Source organism: Chiloscyllium plagiosum, unplaced genomic scaffold (genome assembly GCF_004010195.1).
Source record: "Chiloscyllium plagiosum isolate BGI_BamShark_2017 unplaced genomic scaffold, ASM401019v2 scaf_11840, whole genome shotgun sequence".
Taxonomy (NCBI): domain Eukaryota; kingdom Metazoa; phylum Chordata; class Chondrichthyes; order Orectolobiformes; family Hemiscylliidae; genus Chiloscyllium; species Chiloscyllium plagiosum.
The window spans coordinates 9801-20128 of NW_025211848.1; the positions used below are offsets into that span (position 1 = coordinate 9801).

Below are 10328 nucleotides of genomic sequence, written 5' to 3' on the forward strand. Positions count from 1 at the left end.
ACTACAACCTGGTAATTGATATATTTATGTTTGTGGTCAACTAACAGGCACTGCTGTTTTCAGGGTGTAGTGTGCATTCCAGTAAGGTCTACAGGATTCCAGAGAGATTCGTGGGTTTTCTTGGTCCTCTGTTAGTGTAAATCTTTAGGGAAAATGTTTTCCTCATAGCCTTAGTAGGGCTTGGTCTAGAATTGTCTCAGACCCCAAAAATAATTTTGGTGGCTTTTGATGGCAATCCACTGCAGTTGCATGGTAGTTACTGTGCAAACTTGGTAGGTATCTACAAAGTCATGAGGCTTAGGGTCAGTTTTCATGCCCTACTTATTGCTAGCATTCCTGAGGAATTTTGGTGATGCTTTTCTACGTGAAGCAGCTTGCTTTCAGAGGTTAGAAATCACCCATGTATGAAAATATCCTCAGTAAGAAAACCTACAGTTTTCACAGTGGGACCTTCAATGAAAAGTAGAGCAACAACGTGAGGGAATAATTTGTGACATCTTGTAATATAATGTTCTCCCATTGTTCTCTTTTGCAGCCAATCAGGTACTTCAGTTTGGGAAGCTGGTCAGCACCTCCAACACTTACGACGGAAGTGGAATTGTGACAATAGAAACAGATCAACCTCTATTATGGACAATGGGAATAAGGAGACACCTTAGCTAACGTTTGTGCCTTTACGTGAAACAATGTATCAGGAGTTAACACAACAGAAGAAATAAAAGTCTGATTTATATATTTATTTCAAAATTATTTTTATTCACTCAAAACAGCACAAAATAAGAAATATTCCATGGTGTCCTCTCATCTTCATTCCCTACCCAGCTTGCATTAGACCAGATGACGTCTTAACCACCACTGTAAAAAGATTTAAACTTTAATTATCCTCCATTTTGACATTTACTACCATAATCCATCTTATACATTGCAAGTACAAGTTTTCAACCATCTCAATAATATTAGCTATGAAAATCAACAGATCCAGAACATTCAAATTAGCCCTTGGGTAATGGTAAAATATAGTTCCACACGTCTACCAAAACCAATTAAAATGGGAAGTGCAGTTTAAGTATTAACTAGGCAATGGATCAAAATTGGATTAATTTTAAAAATACTGAAAAAAAAAGACAAGTTTTTTTTAAAAAAAAACGACTGCTTCTCATTTCAGGACACCAAAATTGGTGGTGTAATGGACTAGCAAGGTTTACCTCAAAGTACAACAGGATCTTGATCAGATGGGCCAAGGAGTCTCCGATGGAATTTAGATAAATGTAAGGTACTACATTTTGGGAGAGCAAATCAGGCAGGACTCAGGGTAAGGTCCTAGGGAGCCAAGCAGAGAGACCGTGGAGTGCAAGCTCTTAATTCCTTGCAAGTGGAGTTACAGATAGAGAAGACATTTGCTTTTGTTGGGAGGTTATGTTGCAGCTGTACTGGACATTGGTTAGGCCATTTTTGGAATAGTGCACGCAAATCTGGTCTCCCTGCCAAAGGAAAGATGTTGTGAAACTTGAAAGAGTTCAGAGATTTACAAGGATGTTGCCAGGGTCAAAGAGTTTCAACTATAGGGAGAGACTGTATAGGCTGGGGCTAGTTTCCCTGGAGCATCAGAGCTAAGGGGTGATCTTATGGGAGGTTTATAAAATTATGAGTGGCATAGATAGGGTGAATAGACAAGGTCTTTTTTCCTGGGGTAAAAGGAGTTCAGAACTAAAGGGCATAGGTTTAGGGTGAGAGGGGAAAGACTTAAAAGGGGCCCAAAGTAGATTTTTCACACAGAGGGTAGTGCTGACATGAAATGGGCTGCCAGAGGAAGTGCAGGAGGCTGGTACCATTACAATACTTAAAAGGCATCTGGATGGGTCTATAAATAAGGATTTAGAAGGATCTGGGCCAAATGGGACTAAATTAATATCGGACATCTGGTTGGCATGGATGAAGTGGACCAAAGGGTCTGTTTCCACGCTGTACACCTCTACGATACTATGACTCTATTACAGGAATATACACAAGGTATGGTAAGAACAGACAATAAGGAAGTTAGTGTGGGATAATCAAAACTGGGCAAAATAAATTCAAAGAAAAGTTGTTTTGCGAATATATTCATAAAATAAGAAATGTTGAATGTTAAACAAAGGAGGAGGAAATTAGTTCATAAAGGATAACAAGAAACGTTTGGAGATCCTCAAACCAATTTCAGTGCTTACCCAACAGGATGCTGTCGGGAATAATGGTAAATTCTGAATGGGTGAAATTAAACTTTTAAAAGAATTAGATTTTACAGTGCTAATGGGAATTGATTTAACTCTCAGTTACACCTCAATATCTGTCAGAAAAATTGGAGAATATTTTTCATTAAGAAATTTAGAAATGCTGAAATGGAGGAAATGGGAAGCAGACAACTTTCATTGCAAGAGAAAGACTTTGATCAATAAACTAGAATACATTGAAGTAACATCTACAGCGGACAGATGAAATGCAGAGATTTTAAAAGCATTTTTATTATTGCTTTAGCAGGTATCACAGGATAACAGTAGGTATGAGCAAGGAGTATAGAATTATATTTAAGAAGTAGCAATACATGATATTAAAAGTGAAGAGCATTGTCCATATTGCTCTTCATTTACACAACAATAGATAAAGTTGAAATTTGGAGATGACAGTGACATAACAGACCCTGGGAGAATGTAGCGGATGAAATCAATAGTAATGATATGATATGATATATTCTGGTAAAATTAATCTTACTTTGAAAAGCACAAGACTGGGAAATATTGAAAAACATAACAGGTTTGAGTTTTACTATACATTAAAAAAACCCCTAAAAGAATTAGGCCATAAAAAAACTGATTAAATACTTTTACCCAAAGGCATAGGACATGTAAATTGAGATTTTAATGACAAATCTTTATAGAACCTTGCTAAGAACATAGAATACCGTCTATAAATTTAATCTGTACACTACAGGGAGAATTGAGGCAAGAGAAATTGCAACACAGATTCATAAAAAAAACATGTGGCAACAAACATGAACTCAACTATCCACATTTGTATTCATAATAGCATGCAATATTAAGAAAATGGCATTTATGCACAAAACTCAAACACGTTACTTATGATTGCCATTATCTGCTCTAAATTTATTTTTCACTATTTCATTTTCTCAGTTTGTTTTCCAGTAATCAGCATTTACTTCAACTACACTCTAGTCATCACTGTCATTGATGTATCAGCATGTTTTATAGTGCAAGCAGACCAAAAAGTACAAACTGGCCTATAAATTTTAAAGACATTGTATTTTTATTCTGCTGCTCTGACAATCTATCCCATTTCTTATAAAATTTCCCTCAACGTATTATTTGGACACCGTGGCCAAAGGCTGAAGCAACTGGGCCTAATATAAAATTGGCTAAACAGTTTCAGCAAGCCTGGCCTAATGGAATTCAAAAGGGTCAATGTTACCACAGGGATCAGCCCAGACCTGTATTGCAGATTAAACAATAGTAGAGTTGTTGTGACCCAAAACTCATTAAGAGGTACTCAGCCAGAACAATTATGTTTGAGTATTCAACAGATTTAGCCAGACCCCTTGGCACCATGGAGTAAATATATCTTGGATAGAGGGTGGGTACACCTAGGATGAGCTATCGGACACTATGATCCCTGCCCTGTGACCCCTTTGGCTGAAATCAAACACCATTCCAGAATATTCAGGAAGTGGGGATAAGAGGAGACATGTGGTAGCATTTTCCCCAGCAAAGACTCCATGTAAGACCTATCTGCGTACCAAGATGACCTTGAGTGCTCAGTCAATGGAGCTCAGTGAATTGAATTCAGGAAGCCAATCAAGTTCACCTCAGTACTTGTGCTTTTCAGGCAGTCAGCGTAGTTTGTGAAAACCTATTTTGTGTAAGAATTGTTTACTTTAACTTGCAAGTGTTTTAGAAAAATTACATTCCAACTGCAGTCCTTTATTTGTCTCACAGTACATGCACCTGGGTAAACTTTGAGCAATAAACTGATCAATGTGACTGCATAGAATATTTTGCAGGTAACAACACTTTTGCACACATTTTGCAAGTATTTAATGTTTTGTTTAACTTTTCTAACTGCATAACAGTTTAAATTTTTTTTATACATCTTCAGCTGCATTTTATAACTACTGCTGTATTTTTAAGGAAGTGAATTTAGTTTTCCTATAGGTTTAATATTTAGATCAGTTATTGAAATTAGGATGCGAGCCCCATCACTGATCAGTTAGAACTTGGCATTCTTGTGCCCACATTTAACATTACGAAGATTGTGCTTCCTTCCCAGTTCACTTATCCAGCCTGCACTATGCAACTTTTAATTTTAGATATATGCTTCCCCATTAAATAGAATACTATTGTCCCCTTTAACCAACACTTGAAACATCAAAGTGTCTCGGCAAGCAGAATCATAAGTTGCACTGGATAGTTTACTGCACCTGCAAAAGCCACTGGAGTCAAACAAAAATATTCTTCCACGTGTACAATATGTCACAATCTAATTTCTCTATCCATTACCCTCAAAACATTCAAAAAAAAAATCTGAGCTAATGAGAACATTCTACATTAATCAAATGCACTTTTTCTTTTAAATACAGAAACTAGCTATTGGTCAAAACACCTGAATACTTACACAATGATGTTATTAATAGGGATGTGGATGAGCTTTACAAAGAAACCAATGAATCCCATAATGGCAAATCCAATTGCTGTTGCCATGGCGATCTTCTGAAATTCTGTAAAAATGAAGCCACACAGGAATCTCTCAAAATTGAGTTCATTTTCACATGCCATAAAAGGTTATTAAACACTAAAGCCCACTGCATGGAGAATATTGATGGTTCAGAAACAACTCTTGAATTACATTCACAAATGCATATTTATTGTATCTTCAGACAGCCAGGTTATTGATGGTAATAAAATTGGAACCTTTTCGGGCTGTGACAATTAATTATTTATTCCACTTAAAAACCATTTGGTGAATATCAAACTTTTAGGAAGAACCAATTAATTTTTTGATTAAATAAAGAGTGAGTTGGAAAACTATGCTTTAGCCAGTCAAGTCAGAGTATGAATGCTATCAGTGTAAAACAGAGTTCAAAAAAGGTTTAGGTTATTGACTAGAGGCAAATGAAATCAATTTTATAGTATTCTTCTGGAGGATGTGGGCATCACTAGACCACATGTATTGCCAAGCCCCAACTGCACCTATGCTGTTGATAGTGGTGAGTCGCCTTCTTGAACTACTGTAGTCCATGTGTGTAAGGCACACACACCGAGGTGTGAGGGAGTTCCAGGAATTTGACCCAGCCACAGTAAAGGAACAGTTCCAAATCAAGTTGCAAAGTGTCTTGGAAAGGAACATTCAGTTGGTCTTCCCATGCATCTGCTGTTCTTGTCCTTCTAGGTAGCAGAAGCTAGGGGTTTGGAACGTGTTGTTGAAGGAATGTTGAAGGTGATGGATGGGATGCCAGTCAAGTAGTCTGAATGATGTCCAGCTGGAGTTTCACTCATCCAGGGAAGTGGGGAGTCAGGAGGCAAATTACTCTCCTTAGAAAATAGTCAGAGGTTGGGAATTCTAACTGTTTTGCATAGTATGTCAAAGTATTTTTGAACATCCTGAAATGTAGCATATTTATGCAGACAGGATTACTTTAAGTATTTCCAATAAGAAAACATCCCATTCTGATGCTTTGAGCACCTAGATCCAATGCAATATGTTTGTAAATGTGAATATCACAAATGCTCCCAAACTCTTTGTACACACTTTCCTTTACACCTTCCGTATAGTGTGCAGACAGGCTGAAGATATTAAAGCACTAAAATTGCAAAAACAGTTTCATATTTCTGTACATATAATTAAAATGATCCAAGAAAAAGTTTAACTGCTTTCATAATGTTAACAATAATATTTTCTAATCTAATCTTGCGATTGATATACTTTACCTTGGATTGTGGAAAATTATAAAGATTCCAATTTCATAATGTACAAAATATAACTAGACAACAATATTCACATTTAAAACTTGAGATGACTTATTTCAAGGCCATGATTTCACAAAAATGGTCAGCAGAACTAGCCTATTGTGCACCTGTTCATACCCATGTTAGCAAGCCCAGAACAGCCAATTTGTGAAATAGCACGGCACATTCAAAGGATCGCACCACCCATGTTGCTATTTTTAAAGTTTATATATTCTAGAAATATTACAACCATATCCTATTAACGCCACATAGTCAAAGCATTATATTTTATAGTTTTCAGACAAAAATGTGCACAACTGAGAAAATGCAATAGTACTGCACCTTTTCTGTCTGGTTTTGTACATCTTTTCACCAGTCTGATTGAATCCTTTACAAACTGACGACTGGGCTCCACAAACTGCATTACTTGATCCATTGTATCCTGTAATGAGAGCAAATGAAAGAGTTTCTTGACACAATTGATTCCCACAAATAACCAGCTCAGACACTGTTTGGAGTACAAGCAAGCATCAAGTACAAGTGACTGTAACTGGTTCACATTACAAAGCCTGGAAAGCACTTCAGCCAACATCTCATTTTTCAATAATTGCTACTTAATCCAAATTTGGCAGATCAGCCAAGTTGACTCTGATGCGCAGGATGGCTAAACCAGATGTGCTAGATACAGTCAAATCCGCACCTTGTGCTACTGCAAAACTGCTGCCATCTGGAGTAAAGTGAGAGCATGTAAGCATTTTACCCATGATAAAGATATCAAAAGTGATGAGCAAGCAGTTACACTGAAACCAAAATGGAAGAACGCCAAATATCTTAAGTTAGGACATGGCAACTTGCATCTTCTACAAGTCTGCCTTTTTTGTGGGACACAGAAGCTACCCGAATTCTAATCTTACTCTGATTCCCTCTCTGATCCCTCTCACCAATACACTAATAGTAGTCAGTGCTGCACCCTTCTCTCACTCTTACTTACCAACACAGACAATTTCTGACCCTGTCTATTTTCAACATTTTGATCACTATTTCTGGAAATAGGTTGTCCACCCACATCTATTACAAATTGACCACAACCACAGCCAACCTATCGACATCTGCTGTTGCCACAAAGGGTCTATTCTGCTCAGAGTTTGTAGCTTACTTTCAAATCTGTTTCATGAAGTTTCAAGTTTCAAGAATGTAATTTACTCCCCCAACCCACAATTCATATCCAATAGAGTTACAGGACACTCAATTACATCCATCCACTTTCCCCACTTGCATCACTCCCAGAACCATGGCCCAGCTCTCCAGTCACCAGTTTCTACAACCAACAAGATATCCAACACACCCAGCACCATGTTACCAAGCATATCTTAATGGCTGCTTTCCTAATCAGCACCATACTGTGCAAAAGGTCATCCTGTGCTATTTGGCTGATCAATTCAATAGAAACAACAATATTGTACCTTTCAGTTAAACTCAATATTAAGGTTCAATTTAATAGACTTACAATTATGTGCAATATATTAGTGACTTTGATGAGGTGGAAAGGCAAGCAGTGGAGATGACTCAGTCTGCATAGGGATATAGATAGGTTAAGCATGTGGACAGATGGAATATGTGGGAAAATGTGAGGTTACGCAGGGAGAATAGAGGAGATGAATATTATTGAAATAGAGAAAGCTGCAGTGCAGAGGGATTTTGAGTCTTCAGAAATTATTAAAAACTAGCATGCAAATTCATCAGATAAAAGGAAAGGCAATGGAATGTTGTTTCAAAAGGAATGGAATATAAAAATAGGCTGGTTTTGCTATAACTATACAAAGCACTAGTCAGACCATATGAACAGTTTTGGGCCCCTATCCAGGGAAACATACAAAGGCATAGAAGGCAGTTCAAAGAAGGTTTACTAAGTTGACCTCAGGCATGGAGGGACAGTTCAGAAGAGGTTGAGTAGGTTGTGCCTGTACTCATTAGAATTTATAAAAATGAGAGGTGATCTAATTGAAACACTTAAGATTCTTAGGGGACTTGACAAGGTAGATGCAGAATGATTGTTTTCCCTCAAAAGGAGAGTCTAGGATCAGCAGATATAACCTACAATAAAGGGTCCCCAATTTAAGATAAGGATGTAGAGGTGTTTCTTCTCCCAATAGTGAATTTATGGAATTCTTCATTGTAGAGAACTGTATATATTAAATATGTTCAAGGCTGAGATAGAGAGATTTTTAATCAGTAAGGGAATCAAGGGCTGATGGGGATAAGGCAGGAAAGTAGAGCCATGACCTTATTGAATGACAGAGCAGACTCCGTGGGCTGAATAGTCTATTTCAACTTCTACGTCTTATGGTCTTACTTGGATCATAACCACTTTTGTTAACAATTAGAAGCACACTTTAAACCTTCCCTCAAGTATTTTGCAGTCCTTTACACCGCCTCTTCATAATGCTACAATGAAACTGAACACTTTTTGCACTGCACAAATAAATCACACCTGCTCTTTGAACCAGGGGGTGAATCCATCACAGATCTTTCAATTTTAGCATTTCTCTGGCCCTTTTCCCTTAACCCTGTATTCTCTCAACTTTTTTTTGTAGCTACAATATCTTCCATTCTGATATCTTAACCATTTCTATCCATATTCTACCTGACCTGTTGGCAAATTATCTTTTAATTTGACACTTCAGTATAATCTCAAAATCTCCCTCTCTCTACCCTTCCCATCAATCCATCCTAGACAGTATCTATCCCCCCCCATCCCCTCGTAACAAACAAGAGTAGGCCATTCAGTCCATCGAACATGATGTCATTCAATTAAGTTACGGTGATCGGATTATCACTTTAAAACCACTTTGCTGTCAGCTCCCTAATAGCGTAACTTTGTCCCAAACTAGCCTCCCTTTTTCCCTTCATTAGAGGATAGAAAAGGATACAACACAGAAATTCAACACACATAGTACACAGGCTGAATAAACGAGCCACTCATTCCACTTACTAACAGCTCATCTATAGCTTTGCAGGTTACAATGCTTAATGTGGACATCCAGATTTTTAAAAAATAAGTTGAGAGCTTCTGCCTCAACCAAACTGGACATTGAATTCCAGAAATCCACCATCTCCTGGGTGAAAAAGCTTTTCCTCATAAGTCCTGTAATCCTGCCACTAATCGCCTTAAATCTGTGCCCCCGGTAACTGAACACTACCATAAAGGAAACAGGTTTTCACTGTCCACTCATCTTATTATTTTCATTATTAATCATATATTGCCCTCAATATTTCCTGCACCTTGATTAAATCACCTCAGTCTGCACTGTTTGAATGAAAACAATCTTAGGTTATCCAACTGTGCCTCATAGCTTCAATCTTCAAGGCTTAGCATCCTTTTTGTAAATTGCCTCCATACTCTCTCAAGAACAATTGTGTCTTGGCTGTAACATAGGTCAGCAGAACTGAGATGAACATTCAACTACAGCCTAACCAGTATCTTACACAGTTCCAAAGTCTGATTCCTACTTTTGTATTTATTTCCTCATCTCATGAAGGAAAGCCTCCCATTTGCCTTCTTTATAGAGTTAGCTACCAGTCCTGCCACCCTCAAGGATACGTGGACATATACGCCAAGTTTTCTCACTTCTTCTACCCTTCTCAATAACCTCCCGTCTCTTGTGTATTTCCTTGCTATGATTGTTCTCCCAAATGCATAACTTTATATCCACCACCTCTTGGTTACTACCTAACTTGTAAATTTCTCAATCGTGCCTACCACATTTAAGCCTAAGTATTTAATATTTGCCACAAAAAAATACAACACTCAAAACTCAGCCATCTGTGACAAACTGTAAAGATATAGCCATCAACCATTACCCTTCATTTCCCATCGCTGTGCCAGTTTTGGTTCCAACTACCATATCTCATTGTATCAGATGGGCTTTAATTTTACAACCAGTCTGCCATGTCAAACACCTTACTAAAATCCATGTAGTCAACACCCATTGCTTTAACCTCATCAATCCAGCTTAACAAAATCATGTTGACTACTTCTGAATAACATGTACCTCTCCATTAACAGTTAATCATATCATTTATTGAATGGTGGTAATAATTTCCCAACTTCCCAGGTTAGATCGACAGGTCAGTAATTATTAGGGCTTTGTTTTGCACCATTTAAATAATGGCACTTTAGTCAGAGACCTAAACCCCTCTGGTATCATGCCTGCATCCAGCCAGGATTGGAAAATTACACTGAATCCATATTCTCCGTGGCCTCATTCCCCCGACCCATCAAATCCTTTCAGCCCACACTCCTTTCCCACCCCGTCTCTCTCTCTCTACAACCTATTG

The 10328-nt window shown here is 37.8% G+C and overlaps 1 protein-coding gene across 1 annotated transcript in view; it reads right to left on the reverse strand.

Moving 5' to 3' along the window:
- Positions 1 to 735: 735 nt before the first annotated feature.
- The window catches only part of sec61g (SEC61 translocon subunit gamma), a 9874-nt gene continuing 281 nt past the window's right edge, over positions 736 to 10328 (reverse strand). The window contains exons 2-4 of the mRNA XM_043685743.1: positions 6333 to 6432; positions 4660 to 4762; positions 736 to 855 (exon numbers count right to left, since the gene is read on the reverse strand). Coding sequence (XP_043541678.1) covers positions 846 to 855; positions 4660 to 4762; positions 6333 to 6426 — 207 coding nt within the window. The 5' untranslated portion in view covers positions 6427 to 6432 and the 3' untranslated portion in view covers positions 736 to 845. The remainder of the gene's footprint in view (positions 856 to 4659; positions 4763 to 6332; positions 6433 to 10328) is intronic.